Here is a 15,325-nt window from a genome sequence, read left to right as displayed (position 1 = left end):
TAAGAGTGATTCATTTTTTTTAAGTTTATCCAAGCTTGAAACATCCTCTTAAAGACATATCTATTTTATTACTACCTAATTATTTAGCCACAATGATTTCACATTATCTTTTCAGGGAAGGATTTGTATTCATTCAGCCACAGGCCAATAGCATTCTCCAATAAGCCTTCCAAAGCCAGCTGTACTGCATGGTTTCAAACAGACTAAATTTAGCCAGTTCTGCTCATCAGAGGAATGCTGTGTGTCAGCTCCATCAAAGCCCAAGGGCAGCCTGATAAACACTGAATACAGGTCACGTAGCTCTGTAGCTAACAAACTCTAAGAGCGCCTGTACTCGGGGGCATTCAAAGCAGTTTTGTCATCAACAATCTCGTATCCCCTGAGCCCCCATGTCGTTTCCGTCGCTAAGCAACGCCGGTGTTAATGTCTTGGAGGAGAAAAACTTACCCGGCATCTGGCCGTTCATCTGGCCCTGCATGTGCGGCGCGGGAGGGCCCCCCGCCACCATGCCGTCCGAGGAGAGGCTGTGCGGCGCGCGCGGCGCCGCCGCGGGGCCGCTCTGGCTCAGCCCGCCCGGGCCCATCGGCAGGTTCTGCGTGGGAGGCTGCAGGGAGACAGTTCAGGCAAACAAGAGGAGCGGTTAGTCTGACAAATAGGTAATATATGTGTATGGTGCAGCAGTTGCCTGTACTGTTAAGCGAAGTAAAAAGAAAGCACCAAAAAGCCTTTCCTTCTTTTCCCTCCTGATGCACTGAACTCCTCTCAATATTTGTTTCAGCAAAACATTTAACATTTCTATCAATTTTACCAGAGGTACATACCAGCAACACTACAGCACCTTCAAGCAATACCTTAAAATAGAAAACACCAATCAATGCCTCATTAAAAGAATTGCACTCAAATAGTTTAAGACTGCTAGAATTACTTTCCCCCTTGTACATGCAAAAGCTTTCCTGCAAAGCAACATTTGTTTAATGGAAAAACAACAACTCTAAGTCTCTCACATCAACAATTTGTTGCTGCTAACAGACCTTGCACCGGGACAAAGCAGGTACAAGAGATAGAAGCCTCCAAATGCTCCGAGAGCAGCAAAAAGAGCTCAGTGCTCATAGAGCACTTGGGTGTGGTAAAATGTTTGAGGTCTCTTCTTGCCTCTCCCCTGAAGCACTGAGGGCCTAGTTCATAATTTTGTGCCAAACACCCCCTACAGACTGGAAGCACATTAGTGCTGGCCTCCAAAGGTCCAGAGACAGCTGCCTAGAAAGGATGTTTTTGGCAAAATTCCTAATGAAATTGTGAGGAAAATAACTGAATAACCTTGAGAGTTCAAACAGGGAGAGCAAGAAAAACAACAAATACAAGGGGGAATTTACTGTTAGGTTCTACTCAGGGCAATGTAAGTAGATACAAAAGCTGCTCGGAGTTTCATTTTCCTATTAAAAATACCAGTGAGATTGTCCTTAACCTCTTTGCAAACTCTAGCCAAAAGCTTTCCAGGAAACATAAACAACCTCTGTGACAGGAAAAGCCTAGGTCTATGGTTTTTGAAGACCCTCTCTAAAAGCCAAAAGCCACAAAATCCTACTCTGAGAGATGGGGAAAGAAGCATGGCGGTATACCCTGGGTTCTTCTCTTGTTCAGTCCTCCTTTTAACTACAGCTTTTCATCAGGAAGTTGCTATATGCAAGACAGAACAGGAAAAAATAGTCCTTAAAAATAAGTGTAAAGCAGGACCCATTTCACCTTGGAGAGGGCAATGCCAGCAACAAGGACGTTAACCTATGTGCTCACTTCTCTCAAGATGAATAAGTGAGCGGTGATGTTATTGCCACTGATGGACTTTCTCACTCTCTTCAAAAGAGACGGCCACTTGGAGGTATTATTTTCATTGCTGCATCTTAAAAAGTTCCTCAAGAGCTTAGTGAAAGGCTTTCTCTTCAGCAGGAAGGGGGAGATGACATAGCTTACTAAGTTCCTTGCATTCCTCCACAGTGAGGAGAATGACCTCACCATGAGCCAGAACCATATTATGAGCAAGTTTCTTCCTCACCATGTAGTACAAGGGGGAGGAGGTAAAAAAACATGAGAGCACAAGGCACTTCTACTCTCTGAACAGTGTAGGAGTGAAATAGAGCTCCACTTTGCTTGATCTTTCCTCACTAGTGAAGTCAAAAGAGAAGAAAGGTCACTCCAGCTAGGTCTTGCTTCCTTCAAAAAGATTACTAGCATTCTGTTGCAGCCTCTGAAAATTATCTAAAACTGATGCACAGAGAAACAAAGTGAAAATAGAACTAATAGACTACTACTCATTTTCTTTTCGAATGAGTATTTCTGGAAAGATCAGCAACGTGACGCTCTTGACTCGATAAGCTGCTAGAGCTTGGAGTGTAACAACAGCCCTGTTTCAGCACAGGGCAGAGCAGAAACCCAGCCAAGCTCAAATGAACAAACCATGACACTATTTTCCTGTTAACTCTTCAAAACTAAGGCAAACTTCTTAGTCAGACATCAGTTACATGTCTTTAGCAAACCCACTGTTCATGCATGCTGATAATGACAAATGCTGTAAAGTACTAAAAAAAAAAAAAAAAAAAAAAAATCAGGTGTACTTAGGTTTTGCAGGTTGCAATTGCCAAATTTATGAACATGCCCGAACTCTTAGGTATGGGAAGAAACACAGAAAAAAATTCCAAATGACTATTCTGGATAAATTTTTATTTTCCAGCTCTAAATTTATGCTGAAAGTTTTCTAAATAAGTTTTGGTTAAACACTGAGATAGACACTAGAGATATCAAAGACAGAAGTCAGAGACCAAATATTCAAGAACAAGAAAAAAAAAAAACACTAACAATTTTTAAAACAAAAGCCTGCAAAAGCCTTTTAGAACCACCAAGAACCACACGGGAGTAGGAGGAGTAATTTAAGGGGACCAGAAAAAAAAGGTATTATCAGAAAATAAGCATGAGGAGTTTCTGGGTATGGAAACATACCTAAGATCAAGTGAGAATCCATTTGAGATTCTTGGAGGAGAGGAGAGGGGGAGGGAAAAAAAAAATCCACTAAACTGACAATATACACAACCTTTCCTCAAAATAAACTCCTCCATGAGAGCACTGGAAGGTAACAAACACTGCAGCTCTTTTTATAAATAAAACAGTGGGATGAATTCTAGGAATCAAAAATCTGAGAGCACTTGTCTCCGAGCTACAAGGAAATTGAACAAAATAATTAGAGAATTATAAAACTCTAAGAGCATTAAGAGATAAAGACAAGTTTGTGAAGTGTAAATAAATGGCATTTTAACTTTCTAATCTATTTGAGCTTTTGGAAAATATGTGCAAAATATGTTTAGCTGCATATTTAACAAAACAAACAAAATTAACCTTGTCTAGGGCTACACACTTTCATTGATCAGAAATTGCCCAAAAGGAAGAAATAAGCAATAACTTTATGCAAAGTCCAAATCAAAGTAACACATGAAAGTTTATGAGTAATACTTATTACTAAATGTCACATGCTGAATATGCTACAATTTTAATAACTGAAAGCTATGGAAGAAAGAATGAACAGACTGATGGCAGGTGAAATTCAACACAAATAAATATAAGGCAATTAAACTGGATTCTGAACACAGAGTTTCACTGTCACTGCAACTACCCTGGAAAGAGAACTAACTGTGACCCAGGCAGTTTGGTGTGAAAATGTTACCCCAAACACAAATCAGAGGATTAGGGAAAAAAAAAAAAAAAAAAAGAGAGAGAGAGAGAGAAGAAAAACACAAGCAGAAGGACTCCAAAGACAGGCACTGAGTGACTCAAGAGCTCAAATATCTTTCACGTGAATCAAGTTGCAAAAGACTTTTTTTTAAAATAGAAAGGAGTCAAACGTGAGAGGATATGACAGAAATACAATTTAATGTATGATATAGAGAAAAATGTAGACAATCCGATTTATGCTTGAACAACAAAATACCCCAAGGGCACAGTCAGTAAATTGAGGTATAATATTAAGCATACAAGATACCAGAAGGAAAAAGAAGAAAAAAAAATAACCTAAACTTGAGTAATTCACCAACACAAGACACTAGAACAAGGTCTAAATAGAATTCAGAAATAATTATACATACATATATGCAATGTATTAGGACATTTTACAAATGTGTTTTAAGCCTTCATGCTAGAATTATACGCAAATAACTACCTGAGATCAATTAAAAATAAATGCCTCTTGCCAATATAATTTATTCTCTAGTGAAATTCCTCCAGAATAGTGTTACTGGCCACAGCCAAGAAAAAACATATATGTATATATATTTATTAAAATGGCAACTTCCTTGTTTTTAATCAGTTAATGCAGGCTTTTAGAGGTCAGCTTCTTTTAAACCTTCTTTAATTACAAAAACCCCTGTGTCATTTAACCTTTCTTGTCTTTAAAAAAAGCTACGGAAATTGGCTATCACCGGTAATACGCACTAAGTATAAAAGTGTTTTTTTAAAAAAACACAAATTGCCCATACAATATTCAATATACTAAAAAAAGCCCTTTGTCAAAAGCAAAATGACCCAACAGGAATCCTCCTCACTTGATCTAAATATGAAGGCTGAGATTACATCCAAAGGTAGTCAGATGCACAGAAGAACAGAAAAGCTCTTTCCCTCTTCTTGCAGAAAGAGTCACAAAGTGGAATGGAAATTAAAAGCACTGCTGACTTTGGTCTCATTATCAAATAGAAAATATTTAATATTCTATCAGCAAAAAAAGTAAATTAAACAATTAAATGTAAGCTCAGAATAAAATACAACTTCACTTGTTAACCTTTACTTTTTGGCTGTCTTTCCTCATGTACACGAGTTGTACTTCCTAGTCACTATGAGCCTTTAAAATTTATCAAAGCATGAAAAAACACACAAACAAAAAACCAACAAAAGAACCACTGTTTTGCCTAACTCTGGAAGGCTAAACTAGAAAGACTGAAGTTATGACTTCAGTTACAACCTGTAGTTATGACTAGAAAACCTCAAAGTAAACATTAAATTTTAACTGATAATTTTCAGAAAACAAAATTCTAGTAATCCTTATAACTTCATTTGCAAGTATAAACTGAAGACAGTCATACTGTACTTTTTCAATGATTTCCTCTGAAGTAATAGATCAGAAAGAAGAGAGTAAACAAAAACAGTTTATCATGGTAGAACTGTATATCTGGAATTTTCATCTATACCTCTTTCCTGCTCTAATTTTGACTACCACATTTTGCTTGCCTTCAACAGCAAGTTAGAATATGTGTTCATGGAACACTCATTGCTATAAAAACCCAGGTTGGAATACCAATTCAGTAATCAAAATCTTAAAGTACCAAAATGCACTAAAACGCACTATTACTACTCAATCTAAATGGCAAAAAAATATTTTAAATATACTACTACATATAAAATTTGCCTGCAGTTCCCTCTACGCACAATGCAAACAAAAGTACTTCTGATCTTTCGAGAAGTAAAGAAATGCTCAAACTCAGGATTTAATCATCCTTGTCATTTCTCAAACAGAATTTTCTGCAAAGCAAAATATCCCATCCCAGGAGGTATCCTGCCCGGCAATCAACTGCTAATCTCACAGCCCTAGTCCCAGGCTCAGAGAACAGTTGTCTGTTGATAGGTGGCGATGGCACCCGCAGAGCCCTTACCAAGGTGTTGGAGCAGGAAATAAAATCGTAAAGGAAGGAGTACTACTTTGAGATCTGAAAAAGGTGAGATTTAATTAGTTTATGTCTCATCTTCTATAAGGAGCAAGATATTCCTGAACTGTAAATATATATTAAAATAAAGTAAGAAAGGGGGAAAAAAAGGCAACTCATACAAATTCTCAGAATACATGGTATTTGGGAGGGGGAGGAAAATTTCTGTGAGAAACACGTTTACCATCATATCTAAAAGGGAAGTTTAATTACAAATGCAATTTGTGCTTTCACTGCTGGAAGTACCAGTTGTGACACCAGCAGCAAGAAATTCTATATTTAGAATGACAACCATTTCTGAAATTTCCACTTATATTAATACCTTCAAAAGCAAAAAGAACTCTGATTTAGTATTTGAAAAAACTGTTAAGGTGTTTCTTAACATAAATAATAAAAGCATTTTGTCCAAAGTATATGTGGGATCCTCGATTGTTTCAAATTGTACAACAGATTGTATAAAAGTATTTCATGGTTTGAATATTCTTTGATACTATGTTAATCAGAAAATATAACCCCAAATTGTTTGTAAATGACCACAAAACAAGAGCTTTTCTGATACTTAAAAAGTAGTAACATACAATTCTTAACCCTTGATACCCTAGAGAGTATTTAAACGGCAAGTTAGAGAGTCCAGTGTAACTTCATATGATTTTATTGTGAAAGATGAGAAAAAGTAACTGCGGGCATTAATCCGGGGAAGACGCAGCTCTAGAAACTAGACAGATTCAGAGGTGTTCCACACCTGCCCCATAAAACAGCTCAGTTTTGTTTTTAAAATTACCTGCCTCTGTTCTTGAATGTTTTTAGGGGAACTCACTTGGGAGAATCTCCAGATTTGGTGACTTTAAGGATGCTACTATCAAGATAATCAGAAGCAGGAGCCTTCTGTTCCACAGCTGTGTATCTCCTGCTTCTTTAGTTTTCAAGATGCCTTCAGTTCATTTCATTGGGGGAAGAGCAAAGCCATACATGAAAAAGGACTCGCACCCATTTACACTACATCCGTGCTACAAGACTGCCTGGTATAGCGCTCTGACAAAACTGTCTAAAGCAACATAGGAACAAGACAAAATTTATTCTACAGCTACTGCCCTTGATTAGAGTCAAATTACACCTTCAGGTGTGAAAGGATTGCATTTTAGAGCATTCTCCTTAACCAAATTGCCTGCTATTTTGACTAATTACAAAAAGAGCTACAAAAGCCAGTGGGTCACTAAAATAGGATTTTTGTGCACAGTGCACTAGCTCCCCACGTGGGCATACTAGATTAGCACTACATGCAAAATAGCGTAGGGAGTCTCTTATTCAAAGTGAAGCAGGCTAATAACGAGCGAAATCGCCCCACACATGCTAACATCTTAAAAGGACCTGTTCTGCTGAGAACGTCTTTCAGCAGAAGTGCTGATTGAGGAAGGTCTCTCCAGCCCCTCTCCCCTTGCTAGTCCCACCCTTCCAGTTGTCCCAGTCCAGCTGTTTGCACAGCCCTGCAGAGAAACAGAACTGATCTGGAACAACCATCCCCTCCCTCCCCAGCACACACAATAAGCTCACACTGGCTCATCATACAGCAACGCTAGAATATGACACACAAAACTTGCTCCAGACTCTTTGGAGCACAATGAAAAACCCTGAAAAGCAACTTTTATCCTAAGACCGTGGCACACCAGCAAAAATTGAGGGTCCCTGGCCTGAGAAATCTTTTTTTTTTTAAAAAAAGGCAGTGTACTTGATTCTCCTTTGCTAGAACCAAAAAAAGGCAAACAAAAAAAAGAAACATAGATTTTTAAAGACAAGTTTAAGTTTTGTTTTAAGTTAAACAATTTGTTTTCAAGACAAGTCTCGATACTGATGTGTTCTAGAATTCCTCCTTGGATTCACATCTACCTCATTGTTCAGGTGCACTCCAACTCCCTTTCCCCAAAACATTAACTCACACTGTACTCCTGTCACTATCTCCCAGGTAATATTTCGCTTCTAAAGCCTTTTAGACATTATACTCTTTGAAAATTTTATCAAGCACTTAACAAAAGCAGTTTTTCTTCAAAATTCATGCTCAGTTGACTTAAGAGCTCATCTGCTTCTCAACAGGTAACATGTAACATTTTTTACTCCTGTTCTCTATTAACTCAGCTTATAAACAGTTGAAAAGAATTGAATTTGGTAAAGACCTGTGCTCTTAACAGCTAACACTGAGTATCTAGTATAATGTACTATTTGGTGTCCACCAGCATCCACTATAATACACAACTGTGTGTTTTTAAAGTAATTTAATCAATATTTACCCTACCATTCCTTGCACACAGATTTAAACCAGAGACTTAAAAGTCTGATGTCAGCTCTAACTAGCAGGAAAACATATATGACTAACAGATTTTCCCAGGTAACATGGTATCTATTAGACAAGAATTTTATTACAGTTAGGATTCTCATTTTTAAAGACGTAATTTTACAAACAGACGTATAATTCACATTTTAATACCTTCACAGCAAGAGTTCTTTCCTGCAAGCCATCTTGCTTTTTGAAGTTAAATAAGTCTAATTTGATTAGTGTATGTGCATATACTTTGTCCTTTCAAATAGTACTAAGGGACATTCAGCAAAATGAAGAAACATCTTTGACAGGAGAGAGAGACTGAGCAGATAAATCCAAGTTTTGGATAGATTGGCAATGGTATGCATGAAGGACACCAGAGTTCCTGCAGAGTACATTAGTTTTGAGGGAAATCTCTCTCAAAACAAACTTTTTGCTATTTTATTAATAACTTTTCCAACATTCTTTGACGCTATCTTTTGAGTATATCTTTGTCCTCTACAACTCACGTAGAATAACTTATTGCTGTTGCTTTGCAGATAGTAGTGGAAATCTAAAGAATGCAAGTGTTGTACTCCTCACTTTGTAAGGCCTTTTTGGGCAGCTTAATCCCTCCAATGCTGGTAAATAGACTCTTACTTTCCTCTGCTGTTCAAGAGAATACCTGCCAAAATTCAGTAAGAGGCCACAGTAAGTCTTATCAATTTCACATGCTGATTTAAACCATCTTTATTCAAGGAAAAAAAAAAAGGCAAAATTCTCTGAACAGTCCCACTCTTAGCAATACTGAAGAAAGTATGGCTGAAAAGAGGCCAGCTGAGCTGCAAGTTCACTCCCCACCTCTTTGGTCTTCTAATGTGATGAAAGGCTCATTTAACAGGAGTCATAATTTAATATTGAACATTTACAATGCACACAAACACAAGCCTTGTCATAACAGTGATGTTTTGAACTAGGTCTTCCTTTTCAGCTACCTTGCAATGCTTACTTTTCCTGTTCCCCTTCTCCTCAGGTCCAGGCCCATTTCAGAAGCATTTCTGTGCACAATGTAGCTAATTCAAGCTGTTTAGCATAAGTTTTATCTTATTCCCTACAGGCAATACTGTTATTTCATTTCAAAAAGGATGTACTGTCATTTTATTAGTACAGCCCAATCTGAAAGACATGACCAGTGGTACCGAAGCCGAATGTTTCCTTTTAACATCCACGTTAATATCCAATAAAAAAGGAAGGAAGGAAGGAAGTAGTAACTAGCTGGCACAAGAGCGCATACTACATGCATCTTTCCCAACACAGAAATCATTAAGTCTAAGGACTACTGAGAAAGGATACAATAAAGTACCGTTATGCCCAAGTCATTTTTGGTTATAAAATCATTCATTCGCCTGAGCTTTTAGTTCTGTTGTCCAGATGAATGCTACCGAAAGACCAGAATCCTCACTTTAACTTCAGCTGATCGTCCATAAAACACTTACACAAGATAGATTAAAGTAGTATAGTTTACCAGAACAACCTTCCAGATGTGACTAGATGAGAGATACTCTAACGTTAGAGAAGCTACCCAGTTAAAGTCCTCTTAATTTACACGGGAAGCTACTGCAGTGCATCATCTGCATCATCAATTTGGTGTATATTTTACTATAGTAGACCTTTAAATACACAGTATCTTGCTCCACATTTAACTGTGGCCTTGCATTTAGTAAGATTGTACAACAGTGGCCACACAAGAGTGCTGAAACGTAACCTATTATCAGCTTGGGCCTCATCAGTTCACCAACAGAAAACCAGAAGAAAAAAAAGAGTTTGAAGCAATTGCATCTTACACTGCAAGGGCAATGGCTCACAGATTCCTATATTATTCTGACTACAAATGAAAACTTTAAAGAGCAATTTCCTTGAAAACCACAAATTAATTTTGATTATCTGATTAAATTAGCACATTTCGGACAAAACTTCAAAATCTGACTTGGCAGATCAGAATGTCTATGCTTAAATATGACTCAACATCCAAATTTGTTCTCATATTTCATTTTAGGAGGAAGAGTAACCAATGAAATACTTTTTCCTCATCCCCTCTCCCAATCTATCGGGGGAAAACAGTTATTAAAAAAGTATAATTATACTCGCTACTGCAAAATCATCCTTACATACAAGATCAGAAATAAACCTAAGTCCTGATCTGCATAAGTCCTTCTTGGCCCCATCTTTGTTTTCTCTTAAGGAGAAAATGCCACCACATTCAACCATACCAAGCTGTCCACCAGGGACTAGGAGAAGGTCAAAATCATTTTCAGTTGTCACCAGAACCAGGATATGAATTAAACCTCCGAAAAAAAAAGTTTAGTTGAAAATAGACATTAACTTCTTAAAGTCCCCCCACCATCAGCCCCAGTATCCAACAAGGACAGAGTTATAACAGAAGCCTCTACATAGAGGTTGGACATAATGAAGCACTGTTTCTATAATCCTCTAGGTACCAACTAAAAAGGAGGCTTCACTAGTAGCAGAGATCAAAGTAATTCAATTTCAGTTGGTGAAAACTAGTCTATAGAAATGGTTGTTTTATAGACACTTTTTTAGTTTCATTTTACATAAGTGAGAAGACTACATGAAGAAGTCATATCACCAAGACCAAAGAACTTCCTAGCCTTTTGTAATAATTCCCCAAACTTTCTAATTAACACGTAATACTAACAGATAACAAGCTATTTTACCATCTGTTGTCCCTTTGCTTACTGCTCTATAAGCAAGGGAAAAGGAAAAATAATGGCCAGTAATTAATAAAATAAGGGCTTCAGGAAGACAGAAATTATAGGTTAGGGAAAAAAAAGCAAGTATTATTCCCAAAAAGGCTAACTTGTAAAGCTATGCAGCACTTCAGGATTAGTCTGTGTAACCTAACAATCTTTTTTTTTTTTTTTATGTATTATCACTTCACAACTCACCTAAAAAAGGTTGCTTTCTGATAATACAAAAGGGCAAAGGATTCTGAAGAGGCTCAATTATAGAGTAATAAAAGTTGACCGATTTTTCATAAGAACTATCTATGAGGCAAACTAGATAACCTGTGCACTGTGCATTTAATCCAAAATACCAGTTTTCAGTTAAGCAAATCAGATTGTGATCAAGAAGGACACAAGCAGTCAGACTACTACACTCCAAACACTGTATGAAAAAGATTCCACCTTGTACAGTAAATTTCAGGCTAAATGTTTGGTGTCAGTAGCTCAAACACCTTTTCTCTGTCAGAAACCCAAACAGAAAACAACCCTTTAGTTTTATAGTGCTTTGTACTTACTGCTGGTAATAAAGACTGCATGTTCTGGTTGGAGTCAGCTATTGTGGCTAGATAAACCAAGTTCGTATGCAGCATCTGTTGGTATCTACCAAAAGAAATAAAGACAAGTATTAAAAAGTCACAAATACAGTGATATTAAAAATCTACTTAATTTGACACATGTAAATAAAGCTACCTATGCAAAACCAGGTTCAAAAGACAAAGGAGAATTTTTAGGAATCCCGTGCCTTTGCCAATACTTGTTTATTTGGTAATTTCTGGCAAGTTCTCCATCAGCATGAGAAAAAAAAAATTGTATGAAAACCTAAAGCAGAGTGACACTGTTCCTAACTATTTCACTACCCGTTGCCAGGAGGCACACAGCTTGTGTAAGTTTGTGGGGCTGTTTGGTGCAGTTTCAATCACAAGCCCTACGAGCCACCTCCCTGTTATACCCCCAAATGCAAGATATCACACACTTAGATCACTCATGACCAAGAGCATTGCAAAAAAAAAAAAAAAAAAAAAAAAAAAAAAAAAAGGGTAGGATCTCTTTTTTTTTTCCTGCTCTAGCACCACATTCCAAGATATGTAGCCCACATTGTTTTCAACAATAACTTTCGAAACAGGAGCAGATTATGGACATATAACTACTGTATGAACTTACATGCAAACTTGTTCCATATCCTACTCATCTCAATAAAGACACTAATTTTAAACAAAAATACCTATCCTTTATCACCCCTTACCTCTCCAGACCACTAGTTATCTTAGGAAAGGATTCCATAGCTACACTGCAATGATTCATCTGGCACATGATAGTTTTTTTGCAAACCTTTGGAGATAACATAGTATAACATAACAGTATTTGGACAAGTACTCTATCTCTCTCCCAAACCGTAATTACAATACACATGAAAAAGAAATGTTTTCACATTTTCGTTATGCAGTCCCCAAAAGTAACATCATGCTATTAACTTGCAGAGCTCAAATTACAACTTTGCAGTGACAGACATACTGCAAACAAAATAAGTCATAAATGTAATATCTACAGCAATATTTTTGTATTCATCATAGTGTATTTCTCCTATGCAGAAAACAAAGAATTGCATTCTAGACAGAAATTCATCCAGGTCACAGTAGATTTGAATTTTTGTCTTACTGAGAGCATTCAGATGTCTTTCCTTTGTTCTGATAGTCCATTATACACTGAATAAGATGGTTATTTTCATCCAACATCTGAAACAACAAAAAAGAAGTTTAGAATAAATTTCATGATCCTTATGAAAAGAAACTGAAGATGAATTTGAGCCCTCTTAGAGATGTTTTAAGCAAGTGTTCAGAAAAGTTCTATTTTAACCAATGATTTATAGATTATTTATATAAACTTTTTTGCTACCATCTTCCCCTCAGTTTTCAGTTGAAGGGTTTCAAAAACACCTGTTCTACACCAAGTTGTCATGAAGTTTTCGAACTCTTCAGTTTCTTTGTCTGATTTCTGCCCAGAATCTTATTTAAAAAATATTTCCTGAATTTCCTCTGTCCTGTTAAAGCCTGTGGGTGTTCAAAACTTTACTAGGAATAGGTACTGAAGGGCTATGGATAGCAGCTGAGATTACTAAATCGCCCTTATTTCAAGGAAATGCACAGAAAAGTTAGGCTGTATTCATAGTACATGTTGCTAGCTAAATGTATCTGACAAATATTCTATAACCGGTGTCATCGTTGTATTATGCTTCAGCACTGCTCAGAAATAGGAAAACATATGAATTAACAGTCGGGGCTGGGAAGGGGGCAAGGCAAATCTTAACCATGGAAGTCATAAATCTCATTGCTTTCTACCAAAAAATAAAATAAAATAGAAAGTAATGAATTTAAGGTGTTGCCAAATTCCACAAACCAAACAGGACAAGTTATATACTCTGGTCTCTTGGATTGCATAACCCCACCACATATACCCACGTATCTCCTAATCACTCCCCTGCACTCTGGTCAGACAAGAGACAGCAGAACTACGGTTAATCTGAGCGACCAGTTGAATTACTCCAGTTAATTGAACTAAACAACAAAAATTATTGTCAAATGGAAAATTCTGCATCCACTTTTCCCCATGCTTTGCCCTCAGTCAGGCAAAATACAGCTGCCAAATTTCACAAAACTGGTGGGATCTTAATTTTATTTCCCTTCTTCCAAACACGGTTGAAATTAACCAGCAGGCTCACGATTCTGGAAGGGAAGCACAGACACTGTAGTCACATCATCCCCAATCCAGAGGGATCTAACATGAAAGATCTGGAGGGTGTTTTGTTGTTCTTTTTTTCTAAATGATCTACCTTTACTATGAAAAGGGTACAGAGTCAAAAGCCTCCTATGGTCCACTAAGGTGTCACACCTATACGTAAGAAGAAACAAGCAAACCAAACAAGTGTTTCTAAATTCAAAACACTGATGCACCAAAATTGACCGGAATGGTCACTGAGCAATTATCCTTGCCTAAAATTGCTAGAGATGAAAATATGTCCTTAAGCAACGGACACACACCAAAGAAGAGTGTTTTTTACAACTTTGTGAGCTCCAGAAGCCAGGCAGAGCTGAACCTCCATGCTCTAAAGGGGACACTTCCTGTGAGCTCATTCTCAATTTTGTAAGAAATACAGTGGCTATTTCACTTGAAAAGTTAGGTAAAAAAGGAGTGAGCAAATACAGGCAAACACAAGTCTAACAAGGCACTTGCAAAGGAAGCCTTGGATCAAGGCTGTTATCAAAATGCTTCCCATCTTTTAGGAGAAGACCAGACATACATAGGGAGAGACAGGTCATGAGACCGACAGTTCAATGATTTTGTTCTTTTTCCCCTCCCTGCATCAGGTAAGCCAGACCTTTTTTTTTCTGGCTCCTTCCAAAATCCAGGGCAAGGGAGAAAATAAGCAAGACTGCATACAAGCATAGCCTATAAATACAACCAGGGCCCCTAGCACTCTTTTGCATCATTCTCATCAAGTTGTTGCTGATAAAAAAAAAAAAAAAAAGAAGGGGGAAAAAAAAAAGTTTCCACACAGATTTGCAAGCACCTACAATCAAGACAGAACCTAGGTTTCCAGACAGCTGAAGACACCTCCTAGGCTTCCAGCAGCTTAGGGACACTGGGGAAACTTGTCAGCTCTAACTAGCCCATGACTTCTGGAGCACCGAACCGCCCGCAGCACAAGAGCAAGTCCGAGGCGCCTCCGCTGTTCAACGCACCCCGGCGGGCTGCGTCTTTGGGCCACGCTCCCCAAGCGCCGCGTTCTGCACCGCGGCCCAAAGCCCAGGTCCTCCCCGCAGCCCCGGCGATGCATCCCGGAGCCCTGATCCACCAGCTGGGGCTGAAACGCGCCTCCGCATGGCCATAAATCCGTCGGACTCCAACCGCAGCTCGAGCTGCGGGCAGCGACAGCCTGAAGTTAACTTTCCAAAGGCCACGAGTTGCCGCCCAACTCGCCGGCGCAGCCACCACCGCGCTCCCACTCGCCCTGAGGGGCTCTCACGCCGCCGCCTCCCGGAGGGCCCAAGCGGGACCTGGGACCCGCTCCGACCACGGCCTCGCCCGAAGCAACCCCAGCGCTCCGGGGGGTGTCTGGGGCGATACGGGGGGACCTCCCCGGCGGGACAGGCCGAGCACAGCAGGGAGGGAGCGGCGGGACTCGGCAGCGCCGCTCGCAGGAGGGGCCCGCGCGGCTGCTCCGCTCCCCGGGCGCGGGCTGGGGCCCGGGGCAGCGGCCGCTCCCCGCGCGGGCCGCGATGCCCCGTGGGGGCCGCGCCGCCCCCCCCCCCCCACCCAGCCCCGCGCCAGGAAGCGGCGGCGGCCACGGGCCGGGCCCCTCCTCCCGCGCGCCCTCACCTTCTGTATGGCGGCCGGCGTGATCTCGCCCTTGGCCCGCTGCCTCGGCGCCGCGAACGCCACCGACATGTCGGGCCGCAGCCGGACGGCGCCGCGGCCGCCCGCGCCGCTCACGCGCCCCG

At 39.6% G+C, this 15,325-nt stretch overlaps 1 protein-coding gene across 2 annotated transcripts in view; it reads right to left on the bottom strand.

The window, feature by feature from the left end:
* SS18 (SS18 subunit of BAF chromatin remodeling complex) overlaps positions 1-15,325 on the bottom strand; it is a 38,507-nt gene extending 23,182 nt beyond the window's left edge. For both annotated transcript variants that reach the window (XM_088526672.1, XM_088526673.1), the window contains exons 1-4: positions 15,204-15,325; positions 12,486-12,562; positions 11,345-11,429; positions 448-604 (exon numbers count right to left, since the gene is read on the bottom strand). In XM_088526672.1, the coding sequence (XP_088382798.1) occupies positions 448-604; positions 11,345-11,429; positions 12,486-12,562; positions 15,204-15,272 (388 nt within the window). In that variant the 5' untranslated portion in view covers positions 15,273-15,325. The remainder of the gene's footprint in view (positions 1-447; positions 605-11,344; positions 11,430-12,485; positions 12,563-15,203) is intronic.

Source organism: Tinamus guttatus, unplaced genomic scaffold (assembly GCF_059628265.1).
Source record: "Tinamus guttatus ecotype Peru unplaced genomic scaffold, ASM5962826v1 Tinamus_guttatus_pri_ptg000249l, whole genome shotgun sequence".
NCBI classification, from domain to species: domain Eukaryota; kingdom Metazoa; phylum Chordata; class Aves; order Tinamiformes; family Tinamidae; genus Tinamus; species Tinamus guttatus.
Note: the sequence above shows the minus strand (reverse complement) of the source record. Positions and strands in the feature narration are given on the sequence as shown.